The sequence below is a fragment of the Capronia epimyces genome, assembly GCF_000585565.1.
Source record: "Capronia epimyces CBS 606.96 chromosome Unknown aczIQ-supercont1.4, whole genome shotgun sequence".
In the NCBI taxonomy this organism is placed as follows: domain Eukaryota; kingdom Fungi; phylum Ascomycota; class Eurotiomycetes; order Chaetothyriales; family Herpotrichiellaceae; genus Capronia; species Capronia epimyces.
Genome location: NW_006912907.1, coordinates 2782075 through 2794428, shown reverse-complemented (window position 1 = coordinate 2794428; position 12354 = coordinate 2782075). Strand labels below are relative to the sequence as shown.

Sequence of the window (12354 nt, the reverse complement as noted above, 5' to 3'; positions counted from 1 at the left end):
GCTTGGGCCTGTCCATTCGCCATCACACGACTCCTAGCTGCTCTGGGACTCGTCTCGTCTCCACCACCAGCGACGCCTCTTCATTCAGGTCCATGCCTAGGTGCCTGCCTGGTTCACACACTCTCTCTTCGCAGATAACCGAATGGCAGATAACAGATAGAGCCAGTCTGCTGGGTTACCAAGTGCGGCAAGAGACAGGTTAACATGCGGACCCGCGCAAGTCAGGTCGGGCGAATAAGACTCACCCTCACCGCATACCTACAGTACCACCTACCATTACTCAAGGCCCTGGATCTGCCATCCCCTTAGTGACCAGCCTCAAGCGTGGACATTGCCAGCTCGGAAAAGGAAAAAAAGGAACAAGACAAACAGACCATCCGTCTAATCCATGGTGAGAGAGTTCTGAAGCGTGCATTCGGTCGCGCTCACCGGTTGCGCTCATCGGCTAACCCAGAAGCGACAGCCTTCCGTGACTGAAAGGTCGGCGACGGCGACAGAGGCGGCCAGCCTGGATATTTCCCTGGAAAAAGGAGTCATGACGGAGAAAAGGACTCAGGCGGACGCCGGGAGCCCGCCCAGAAGCATTGGCGAGGTTGAACCACACGCCAAAGGCTGGTTGCAACGGGTTCAATACTTTTCCGCTCTGCTCGATCGAAAGCTGCATATCGAAAGCCGCGGCATCGAGCGCGTGCTGCCCACCGAGCGCGATGAGCACCTCAACTATCTGGACATGATGTTCCTGTGGTTTTCTTGCTCCGCGACCATCTCAACCGTGGCGACGGGACTCCTCGCAGGACCTTCATGGCTGGGTCTCAGCGTGACCAACGGCTTCCTGGCTGTCTTCTTCGGCACAGCTCTGGGGGCGGCCTGCGCCGCGTACATGGGCACATTTGGACCACGCCTGGGACTCCGACAGATCATCCTGGCCCGGTTCTCCTTCGGTTGGTATGGTGGGAAGCTCGTGGCCCTGGTCAACGCCATCACCGAGCTGGGCTGGTGCCTCGTGGGCGTGGTGATCGGGGGCCAAATCCTCAGCTACATCTCCGGAGGCTCCTGTCCGACGGTGGTGGGAATCATCATTCTCTCGGTGCTGTCATTTGTCGTGGCGGGCTTCGGATACAGTCTGGTGCATTTCTACGAGCGATATGCCTTCATTCCAGGCTTCATTGCCGCCATCATCCTCTGCGCCATTGCGTCGAGGCACTTTGACTCGGGCGCTCCCAACCTGTACTCCGGACCCACGTTCTCCGGCAACTTCTTAACCATGCTCACCATCTGCTTTGGCTCGGCCTCGGGGTTTTTGCCCATCGCCAGCGACTACTACATCACCTACCCGGCAACAACTCCACACTGGAAGACCTTTGCCCTGACATGGACCGGCATTGTTGTGCCCATGGTGTTCTTCCAATCCGTCGGGTTAGCCATTGGCGGTTCCATGACGAGGTATCCCGAGTGGCTGGACATCTATTACGACGAGGGCTATGGAGCGCTGATTGGGACCGCGCTGGAACCTGTGCACGGATTCGGCACGTTCCTCATGGTCGTCTTCTTCCTCGGTGAGCACAGCAGCAGCAGGCCCATGGTCCATTCATTGCTAACAGCCCGCAGGTCTCATTGGCAACAATATTCCCAACACATACTCGGCAGGCCTGTCTATCCAGGCCCTCACTCACTATTTCGCCATCATCCCACGCTTGTTCTGGACTCTCGTTGGTGTCATAATATATACTGTCTGTGGAATCGCAGGCCGATCCCACCTGATGACCATCATCAGCAACTTCCTGAGCGTGATCGGGTACTGGACCAGCGCCCTGTTCATGATTGTCATCGAGGAGGACCTCATATTCCGGCGCCGAAGCGGCTACGACGTCGACGCGTACGCTGACAAGAGCAGATTGCCATGGGGTGCCGCGGCGGTGTTCAGTTTCCTGCTGGGCATTGTCGGGGCGGTGCTTGGAATGAACCAGACGTGGTACGTCGGCGTTATAGCTCGACAGATTGGAGAGATGGGTGGTGAGCTGGGTGTCATCCTGGCCTTTGCCTTCACGGGCATCTCATACCCGCCGCTGCGATGGTTGGAGCGTCGGTATGTGGGGAGATGAGATGCTAATCTCGTCTCTACCTAATTACCGCTTCTCTACCTACCTCCTTTCTATTATCGAACTTATTGCTCTAGCGAACGCTTTCCTCTGTCGAGTACGTTGCTCTTTCTTTAGTACGAGTAGTAAGACTAGACCTAATTTAGCTTAGCCGCTCAGTAGGCGGACTTAGGGAGGATTTTATTAGAGTTAGACCTACGCTACGGTGGTTAGGGTTAGGGTTAGGGTTAGGGTTACTTGCCCTGGGCCGAATAACGAAGAGCATATGCATCACTGCAGTGGCATGGATTGAACTTCTCTGGCCAGGTCTGGTACTCCGTACAAGAGTACAGAGCTGAGTACGGATACTGGTGGTACAGTAGCACTAACGGATAGTTGGTACTAGGCAGTTGGTGGCGAAGTGTCTGGCGAATCCCGAGGCGGCCAATGTAATAAATAATACCTCAAAAGTCTGCCTGGACCGGCTATTGACTATTGCTTTGAGCCGGGACCACCGCCATCATCATCATCATCACCATCATCACCACCCCCGTTAGGTGCCCGTCACCATTATCAAGGCACCCGCGGCATCTCTAGAGAAGTATGGGCCCGGGCCCTACGGAGCCTGTCACAGCCAAGGCTCCGCCCTAAAGTTGGGAGCTTCTAGGCCTCCTAAGCCTAAGCCTAAGCCCGCAGGCCCCTAGGCCTTGGTGCTCGTATCGCGTCGGTTCGAGTGGTGATCATGATAGTACCAGATCGTACTGCAATCATTCATGCTAACAACTACTGCAGCATCAATCCCTCCATCGACCGCCGCCCGCGAGATCCAGATCCTGAATGATGTGCCCTGAGGCCGTCTCCCTGTCCCTGTCCCTGTCTGAGTCTGTGACTGTTCCATTCTTCACCGACAGATCAGCGTAATCCGGCGGCGAATCTGTGCTTCGTCATCAGCATGGCGCACAGGACCAATTCACTGGCCTTTGCCAAGTCAGACTGCCACACCTGCAAGACGCTTCGCAGAGTCTGTGACCGCCAACGGCCCATTTGCACCACGTGCCAGACCGCCGGCGATGCCTGCGAAGGCTTTCAGACACGTCTGATCTGGGAAGGAAGTGATTTGCCTTCTAGGCGCGGGGATGACAGCAGACGAAGACATGGCATCGAGTGCCGGCCAGCGCCAGTGCCGCCTGAGGCAAAGACGGCCGCACCGACACCGACACCAACACCAACAGCGATAACGATACCGACACCCACGGCAAAACGAGTCGCTCATGCCAACAGCGGCGTTCAAAGCAGCAAGTCGCCCCCCAAACGGGCCCGAGAGTTCTCGTTTGTCAATTGGCCTCCCAAGCGACGGAAGCGGCATTCTAGACGAAGCGGCCAGGAACCTCAGGAAGTGCAAGGAGGCTCTCTGCTACGTCAAGAAGAAGCCTCTGCTACGCGAAAGAAGGTTGTGGCCGATCCAGGTCCAGTACCGGACAAGCCATCACCGCCGATTCCCAAAGTGCAGGATCCGAATCCGGATCCGGATCTGGAATCGGTTCCTCTGTCGACGGAATACACGCCTTTCCCAGGCCCGGCCGCTTTACAGGCGACCGAAGCCGAGCAGACCATGGTGTTTCGCAGTCCCGGCTTTGACAACTGGATGTTGCCAGACACGACAGGGGTCGAGGAGCTGCCGCTTTTCCGTGCCAATGCTTCTCTGCTGGACGGCATCGCATACCACGAGACCCAACAGCAGCCGTCGGCGCCAGCGTGGCTCACAGCTCAAGGAGAGGCAGAAGAACAGATCGAGGGTTTGGTGGTGGGCGCGGCACGATCGATATCAGCGGCGCGCGAAAACGAGAAGATACATGCAGAGTGGTCCTTGGGGCCAACCTCACGGAATTCGATTCCCATGACATTGTCCATGGCCATGCTGCGAACGCAGCCCGCGTTTGATTTCGAGTCCTTTACCATCCTAGCCTCGATCCCTCCTCAAGTACGATATTCCACCACGGCCGACCAGTTTTCTGTATTGCTCGATAGATGTAAGTCCCCTCTAATCGCATCGGCCTTGCTTCCCGAACCACAACTTCACAATCAGATTCTCACTAACCATGGCTCAGATGACCAGGAGTTCTGTACCTATCCCGTGACGAACGACTTGGACATCAACCCCTTCCGCTACCGTAGGGAGACGTCTCGGGGATCGAAGCATCTCCTTCACGCAATCATCGCGATCGCATGCCACCATCAAAATTCCTATTCCATCAACAGCGACGCCCCTGAAGAGTTCTACCAGCACAAGAACCAGGCAGTGGCGTTGTACAAGGCAGCCAACGAAAACCCGGAGATCCAAGCCCAGGGTCTGGAAGCTCTGGACACGTTGTTAGCACTTTGGTGTATTGATGTGAGTGCTCCGATGATGACCTGACCCCTAACGGCCTGGCACTGACAGGGCTGACTGATGCTCCGTTCTGCAGACGGTAGAATCGGCCTTGAACCCATGGAGGGCTCACCTCTCGCATGCATACTCGCTGCTCGAGCTGGCAGGCGGCATTGATGTCTGGTCACTATCATTTAGGTCCCAAACACAGGTGACCATGCTGTTATGGCAAGTTTATTCAGTCCTCCTTACTGGCACTGAGCCCAAGTACGTACCGCTAACCCTGGGAACTGCAGGTGGGACGCCGTGGTGGCTTTGCTGTCGCGTCGTGCATGCGTGATGCCATTCAGCTATTTCGAAGCCGTTCTTCAGTGGGAAGCGTCGCGGTTCTGGACCTTTTTCGAGCTCATCGGCTGTCCGCGCGAGCTGTTCGTGCCACTCATGCAACTGGCCCACCTGGCCAGCCAGTCCAAGAGCAAGGGCCGCGCGCGCAATGCCACGAAAGAGATCGTGACCGAGATTGAAGGCAACCTGCGCAGCTACCAGCCTCCGGGCAACGAGGCTGCCTACGAACTGGGGGACGAAGAGTCTCTGCAGCAGGCCAGGGACCGGTACCACTGCTGCGAAGCAATACGATATTCGTTGCTCATCTATGCTCTACGGGTGTTCCGGGTCGACAACACAGATGCGCCGGAGCCTTCTTTCACTGCGAGGCTGAGATATCTGAGCCGCGTCAGTCTCGACCATGTGTGCTCGATTCGCCCATCCTCACCCACCCAGAAGCAGCTGCTGCTACCGATCTTCCTTGCAGGGGCCGAGACAACCATCGACCGGCACCGAGACTTCATTCGAGACTACTGCAGGCAGTGGTTCGAGACCTTTGGCTACCACATGTTCACCAGCGTCATCGGCATTCTGGAAGAGGTCTGGGCAGCGCAAGACGTGGGCGGTCGTACCTCTTGGTGGGGGGATGTGGTCGATGCACAACGGCAAGCCAGCAATGGCGAGCTGGACTTTTGCTTCGGCTAGACGAAGCATACAATAATGGATACTTTGATATACATCTGAGATACTTGGGTGTAGCCCACGTGTGTGGCCGGCCGTATATATTGTACGGTAATATATTGGAGTGGATGACTCAGCAGTCACGCCTAAGCCCAGTGTGCACGGCCGGGGCTTACTGTAGAGGCTAAGGGGCTCCTTTTAGGTATGTAGGCAGGCTTAGGCGTCCTTAATCCTCGGCGAACCTGCCTCGACCCGCCACTTAGTCCTGCGACTGCTAGAGTACAAACCGGGACCTTCCTGCTAGGTGCCTGCTGTCGTCGATGTCATTCCCTGGTCAGATCCCGTGCCAGGCTCTCATCTCATCTCAACTGCGCCCTCCCCTCCCTCAACCCTTACCCAACAACAAAGTAACATCCCGGTCTGTCGTGTACTGCTTGGTCTGAAACTACCTCGAATAATCCCTCCAGTATACACCCTACCCCTCACTCATTTTCATCCTCGGTCGACGCAACGAAACTAGGCTGATAGCCCTTGGACACACAACGCGATAACAATCGAAGGCCGTGGAAGTGCCATCACCACATTGCCACCACCGCCGCAAGTCGAACAACCTTGGTCGGGTCGTTCGTTTACGGCCCCGCGAAACTATCTCTCGTTCTTCTTCTTTTCCCGTCTTGTCTGATTCAATCCGCCTGCTTCCCAAGCGAACGACATGTGGAGTTGGTTTGGCGGGGCATCGGCGCAGGCCAGAAAAGATGCGCCAAAGAAGGCGATACTGAGCCTGCGCCAGCAGCTGGACATGTTACAGAAGCGAGAGAAGTACCTGGAAAGCCAGATGGCGGAACAAGATGCGTTGGCGCGGAAGAACCTCTCGACAAACAAGACAGGTAAGCCACCGTGAAGCCCAGTACATGTATCCGATAGTATTTCTTACTCCTTACCTCCGGGCACCCTTCCCTACCCTTCTAAACAATTACCATGTCTGTTTTGTTGGATACTGACCTTGGCTTTTGTATCATGTAGCGGCCAAAGCAGCTCTTCGACGCAAGAAGCTTCATGAACGGACCTTGGAACAGACGTCTGCGCAGATTACCCAGATCGAACAACAAATCTATTCCATCGAAGCCGCAAACATCAACCAGGAAACCCTCAACGCGATGAAGAATGCGGGAGCCGCAATGAAGCAGATCCACGGCAACTTGACCATCGACAAGGTCGACCAGACCATGGACGAGCTGCGCGAGCAACATGCTCTCGGGGAGGAGATTGCAAATGCCATCACGAACGCGCCTATCGGCGAGCCCATCGACGAGGCCGATCTCGAAGAAGAGCTGGAAGGCATGGAGCAAGAAGCCATGGATGAGAGAATGCTCAAGACTGGCCCCACGCCTGTCTCCGGCGAGATCGCCCGGCTGCCTTCCGTTTCTACAGGTCCGAGTAAGTCCACAAAGCCCCCGAAAAGCGGAATGAGGCACCGTCATTCGCAAGCGGCGAATAACCCCATACTAACCCCCCTCGTAGTAGGCAACAAGCCCTCGACGGTGGAGGAGGACGAAGAAGAAGAACTCCGGAAACTGCAAGCCGAGATGGCTGTGTAAGGAGGGAAAGGATATTCTTGCACGGATTACGGATTACGGACGGACCCATGCCACCAACGTGTTATGGTCAGGTTGCTACCGTCGACTCCAGTCCAGTCCACACCATTTCCACATGACAGCACCCTCAAGAGGTGATGCTAACAGCCCCGGGAACTTTTTCGCGAGATCTGATCTGCGATCTCAAATTCGGCATGTACTCGCGTACCAAGTAGAAGGGTGTTTTGGCAGGGAACAGAGTTTGCATCATTCTTACGTTACTACTACACATAGTGTGTGTGTCAGGTTGGGCCATGGGCGCCATGATTTGTCTGCTGCTACAGGAATAACGATGACCGCTTTCAGGGCTCCAGTGGCTTTGATCCAATATCCTGCGATCTTCCCCTTGCCAGAGTAGCACTTGATGCGATCTCATCGCCGAGCCGAGCTGAGCGTCTGTCTCAGCCCGTTTTCTGATATGCAGTGGACGCTTTGGTTTGGTGTGCTTGGGCCGAGATTAATCCATGCTGAAGCTACTCATACCAACTTGGCTGGTTTTGTCCACTAGACTCGGTGATTCATTCCCCAATTTAGAGCTACACTACAGTGCCCCTGTCCATCTTGATCTTAGACTCCAATGCACTGCCCCTGTCCATCTTGATCTTGGACTCCAATGCACTGCCAGTGTTCGAACGCTTGAGTCAAGACTTGAACGTCATGCTCTTTCCAGCCAGTTCCTTGCCCATCTTGGCCCTTCTTGCACCAGTGCTGGCATCCAATGCCTTCGCGAATGGATTCATTCTTTTGCCGCCCTTGGCCTCGGCGTCCGCCCTTGCCGCCTGCGTCTGTGGGGCCAGGAGAGACTCTGCCTTCGCATAGTCGAACGGCTGTGTCGCTTTGGCAGCTTGTTCTGCCGCAAGTCTCTCGGCCTCCTTCTTTGCTTTCTTCTCGGCCTTTTTCTGTTTCTTGGCTTGACGCTTCGCCTCATGCTCGGGATTCTTCGCTGGAGGCGTTTCAGTTGCAGAGCCAATTGGTGATGCCGTGGCTGGTGTCGTCGCCGGCAAATCTACAGCGTCGTCTCTTTCATCGGCCTTCCGCTTCTTTGCTGTAGCGGAACCTTTCAACGTGAAGATCTCGGGCGTCGTGGAGCGAGGCGGTACTGTGGCAGGAGCAGGAGTGGTTGTGGACACAGTTGACTCGCCTGTGGCTGGCAGCGCCTGCTCGGTTGGAGCAGAGGCATTTGGAGCCGCCGCCGAGGCGGGGGCCAATGGTAGAACAGACCGCAGCGCAGTCATCACTGTGTCCAGCTCCGCGGGGAAGTGTGCATGTTGTGGTGGTACATCGCCCCAGAACAGAGAAGCCGTGGATCGGGTGGCAACCGGTACTTCAACCTCCACGACACCATCGTAGTTTAGTGATGCTGACGACGCACCAACATCTCCGCTGGAAATCAGTTGCTTCAAAGTCGCACCTAAACCTTGAATTGTGGTAGGAGCTTCTTTTCTCTCTCGGGGTGGTCGACGTGCAGTTATCCCGTACACCTCTTCACTATGCTGCAATACCTCCTGAACAGAAGGCCCAGAACGCCCCTCAAACTTGCCCTTCTTGATAACTTCGATGATTTCAGGTAAGCGGTCCAGGACAGATTTGGGGACACCGCTCCTGATCACCGCATGGAAATTGAAGCTTGAAGTGGGCATGCTCTCTGCAATTATCCATAGGAGACGATTTGGGAGAATGTACTGCAACCCTTCGTCCAGTTCTCGCGCCTTCTGATCTCGCCATGCATGGAGGGCTCGAAAAACGCCAAATTGTTCGTTGCTGAATCGGACAGACCTTTGCAGAAGGAGTCCCAGCCAGCCGAGCGGACCACGACCGGTTTCTATGTCGTAGATAGAACGCTCGTAGGCTTGGAGAGCTTCTTTCTTGGACTGTGACAGCACATAATCGGTGAGATTCGAGTTCGGCGTGGATCCTTCGACGAGCATATTTCGGAGATTATCGTAGATATTGAGTAGAAAATGGGTGTCTGAACGTGCGTAATCAACCAATTCTTTGGGTAGAGGTCGTATCCGCCAATCCGCTGTCTGATACTGTTTCTGGGCCTCGAAGTTGGCGAATTGGTGTAGTAAATGCTTCAGACCTTTGCCGGGAAACTGGAGGGCGCAGCAAGCGTGGTATGTATCAAAAAGACCAACAACGTACAGGCCGAGATCTCTTTGCAGCCAGATGATGTCCATATTGGACCCGTGAAACACTTTCACGATCTTTGGGTCGGCGAAGACTTCATTTAGTATCTGCAGATTTTCCCGCCACGGCTTCAAGGTGTCGATGATCCAATCCTTTTCTCGAGTACTAATCTGCATGAGGCACACCATACCTACGTAGGAGCGCTGGTCATTGTGCTCGAGATCAATTGCGATCTCAGAAGCCCCTTTCAACTCTTCTAGCATCTCTTGTACACCCTCCTCAGTGTCGACGAATATCGGCTCACTTTGCTCTGGCGGCGTGAATGGAATAGGGAGACTAGCTTGATACACGGAAGGAGGATAGGCGTATTGTTCAATCTCATGTAAGTATGGATGCTTGTAACTATCCCACGGTTAGCGGCCTGAAATCAACGGACCAAGAATGTACTCACCCAACGTCCTCATTACCGATGCTCTCCTCTAATGGGACAGTGGCGTGGGGCTTTGCTTTGAGCAGAGGCTTCCATGGCTTCGTTTCAGAGTTATTCACCTGCCTGTCAAAACGAAGCTGCGGCTTCTGTGCGACCTCTGAAGACCATGAATGAAGACCTCTCCCTGTCTTGAGGCGCTTAGCTGGAGGATCGGCATCTTGACTCGGACTCTGACGCTTGATGACGCCGGAGTACTCATCAAGTGCAGAATCCGCCTTCTCGAGAAGGTCGTCAACAACATCAACTACCTCACGCCAATTGTCCTCGATGTCATCCTGATTCCGGAGAACAGGAGGTTTGAGGTTGGTGTCTTTGGTGGCCGCTTTGAGTAGACTGCTAGTCAGGCGCAGAAGGTGGGCATTCTGGCGTTCAAGGGCACGAGATAGCTTTTCGCTAGACGAGCGATGGAAACTCAGGTCTTGGGTAGAAACTTGAGTTGCGGTCTTCGTCACGCTGATCAGGGACGATTGAACAAGGTCTTGAAAGGATTTAAAGTCTGCAGTCAAGTCCATGATGACTAGAATGGAAGACGGACTAGTCTTCCACAGTCATCGGCACGACAAAATCTGTTTGACGCCTGCTTTGACCTTTCACAGTGAGGCCGTCCAAAAGTCGCAGGTTTAAAAAGTCTCCAAAAGTTGAATTCCTCTCCACATGAGCCACTAGTAACACCGCACCATCACTACGGCAAACTAGAAAACCAGCTGTGCAGTTTCCGCCCACCATTAAGGTGGATTCTACAGCCCCATCCACATCCATACATATGATGCTCGAGGCAGCCTCAGCCTTTCGTCTTTGCCACGCCCTACGCGTCCCTAAACCGAAGATGAATGTTCTCGGTCGTCTGATACCAGAGCCTCGTCATGGTGGGGACCAGGAGAAGTACTGGCTGTGAAACTTGTCGGAAACGGAAGAAGAAGGTAAGTCTGTCATCCACCTTCACCTTCACCTTCACCTTCACCTTCGCATGTAGCGGCAGTGCTGACTACTACCATGCCAGTGCGGCGAAGAGCTCCCTGAATGTGCCGCGTGCAGAAAGTCTGGGTGGAAATGTCCAGGCTATAGCCGACGCTGGAAGTTTGTGGATGAAAACTCCCAGCTCATTTCGCTCTACCGAAGAAAGAAATACATCTTCGACGATGTCGATGAGTCTCGGGGTCCTGACTGGAAACAGCCAGAATACGTATCTTATGGCCCGGTCTCACCTGAAAAGGAAATCCCGGCCCCCAACCCTGGATATAAACCTATCATCCAGTGCCACCTGAGTACACCTTCCGACCAGACTTGTGCGGCACTCTGTTACATGCTGGACAGACCAGAAAGTCAGACTCGCTTCCCTGTCAGGTCTTTCGGTGGCTTCCTGGAGATGATCCCTAGCCGCCTCGGTCGCAACGTTGCATTGGACGACTCTATATCGTGCATATGCAGTATTTACACAGATGCACCAAGATGTGCGCCAGGGACTACAACATCCCTTAAGCTCTATGCAAGAAGTTTGAACTCTCTTCGGAAATCTTTGGGGTCGCCACAAGCCCGCACCGAATCAGAGACAATATGTGCCTCTATCATCTTACAGATTTGCGAGGTATGTTGAGTGATCACCTGTACCGACGCTTTACGTTCTATGATACTCACAGCCTGCAGCTCAATTTGAGTGATGATATGGGCCGGTGGGATAGTCTCTGTAGGGGCTCAAAGCTCCTGATCCAGCAATGTGGCCCTACCCGATTTTCAGAACCTTTTGAAAGATCAATGCTTGAGTCGCAGCGAGCTTGGTTTGTGAGTCAGACCTTGTCCCCTCTGTTCTATAAACTCCCCTGTTGTTTAGAATCTCATTTGGCTTCGAACACAGATCGTCCAGGACGTAGATTCTGAACGACAGTGCTTCTTATCGCACAAGCATTGGCGAGACTTGCTTGAAACATCTCGAAGACTGGATGTAGGCAAAGAGCCTCGCGGCTTCTCCCTACGCGCCGAACTTTGTGAATTTCTTGTCGAAGTCCCGAGTCTCATCGCAGAGGTCTCATACGTATCGAAGCACATGGACGCCAACGATATCACCTCTGTGGACTTTGCGAATAGGCACCAAAAGGCATTGCTTCGAACGTTAGCGTTGAAACGCTCGCTTGAAAGCTGGTATTCCGCGAAGTTGGAACCTCAACGCCCCTCTCCTATCTTCCAGTCAAACGATCAACAGCTAGTACGAGCCGACGGCGCAGTGACTCGGATGCCCGGCGATCAGCCAAAATTTGCTTACCCGGAGTTGCTTTCTGCAGTGGCTGACTGCGTCTCGAATTCTTTGATGGTAAGGCTGGGCATGTTACTGTCGAGTATGCTTTCGATTTCGCCGTACCAGCGTGACAGGGTCGACCTCTATCCTTGTCTGGGCGTCATGTTGAGAAGAAGAGATGCCGCGTCTCAGTCCCTGGACATTGTCAGGTCTATCTCACACGTAGCGGCTAAGCCTTTGGACTTTGGCCTACGGCAGCTCTGGGCCAATGGCACGGGAAATCTTGACTCGGTGATTGAAATTGGAGGGAGGTTGCAGGCGCCGTCTTGATTGAGAACAATTACTGCACTGACTGCCAGAAGGGCGCGGGATCTATTAGGGGATATCCTAGGGCGTCCTATTGTCCATTTGAACAGTCC

General features: G+C 54.2%; 5 protein-coding genes across 5 annotated transcripts; 4 read left to right on the top strand and 1 right to left on the bottom strand.

Annotated features, from left to right (window-relative positions):
* Positions 1-535: 535 nt before the first annotated feature.
* A1O3_05647 (uncharacterized protein) lies at positions 536-2102 on the top strand (the record flags this gene model as incomplete). The annotated part of the gene is made up of 2 exons (XM_007735767.1): positions 536-1556; positions 1609-2102. The coding sequence occupies 2 exons, from the start codon at positions 536-538 to the stop codon at positions 2100-2102; spliced, it is 1515 nt and encodes a 504-aa protein (XP_007733957.1).
* Positions 2103-3030: 928 nt separating this feature from the next.
* Positions 3031-5475, top strand: A1O3_05646 (uncharacterized protein; the record flags this gene model as incomplete). Its single annotated transcript, XM_007735766.1, has 4 exons — positions 3031-4108; positions 4187-4470; positions 4544-4668; positions 4743-5475. 4 exons carry the CDS (start codon positions 3031-3033, stop codon positions 5473-5475), a joined length of 2220 nt encoding a protein of 739 aa, XP_007733956.1.
* Positions 5476-6163: 688 nt separating this feature from the next.
* On the top strand, positions 6164-7049 carry A1O3_05645 (uncharacterized protein; the record flags this gene model as incomplete). Its single annotated transcript, XM_007735765.1, has 3 exons — positions 6164-6338; positions 6475-6888; positions 6973-7049. The coding sequence occupies 3 exons, from the start codon at positions 6164-6166 to the stop codon at positions 7047-7049; spliced, it is 666 nt and encodes a 221-aa protein (XP_007733955.1).
* Positions 7050-7726: 677 nt separating this feature from the next.
* On the bottom strand, positions 7727-10217 carry A1O3_05644 (uncharacterized protein; the record flags this gene model as incomplete). Its single annotated transcript, XM_007735764.1, has 2 exons — positions 7727-9617; positions 9667-10217. The coding sequence occupies 2 exons, from the start codon at positions 10215-10217 to the stop codon at positions 7727-7729; spliced, it is 2442 nt and encodes an 813-aa protein (XP_007733954.1).
* Positions 10218-10568: 351 nt separating this feature from the next.
* A1O3_05643 (uncharacterized protein) lies at positions 10569-12265 on the top strand (the record flags this gene model as incomplete). The annotated part of the gene is made up of 4 exons (XM_007735763.1): positions 10569-10625; positions 10706-11290; positions 11350-11484; positions 11558-12265. The coding sequence occupies 4 exons, from the start codon at positions 10569-10571 to the stop codon at positions 12263-12265; spliced, it is 1485 nt and encodes a 494-aa protein (XP_007733953.1).
* Positions 12266-12354: the final 89 nt, after the last annotated feature.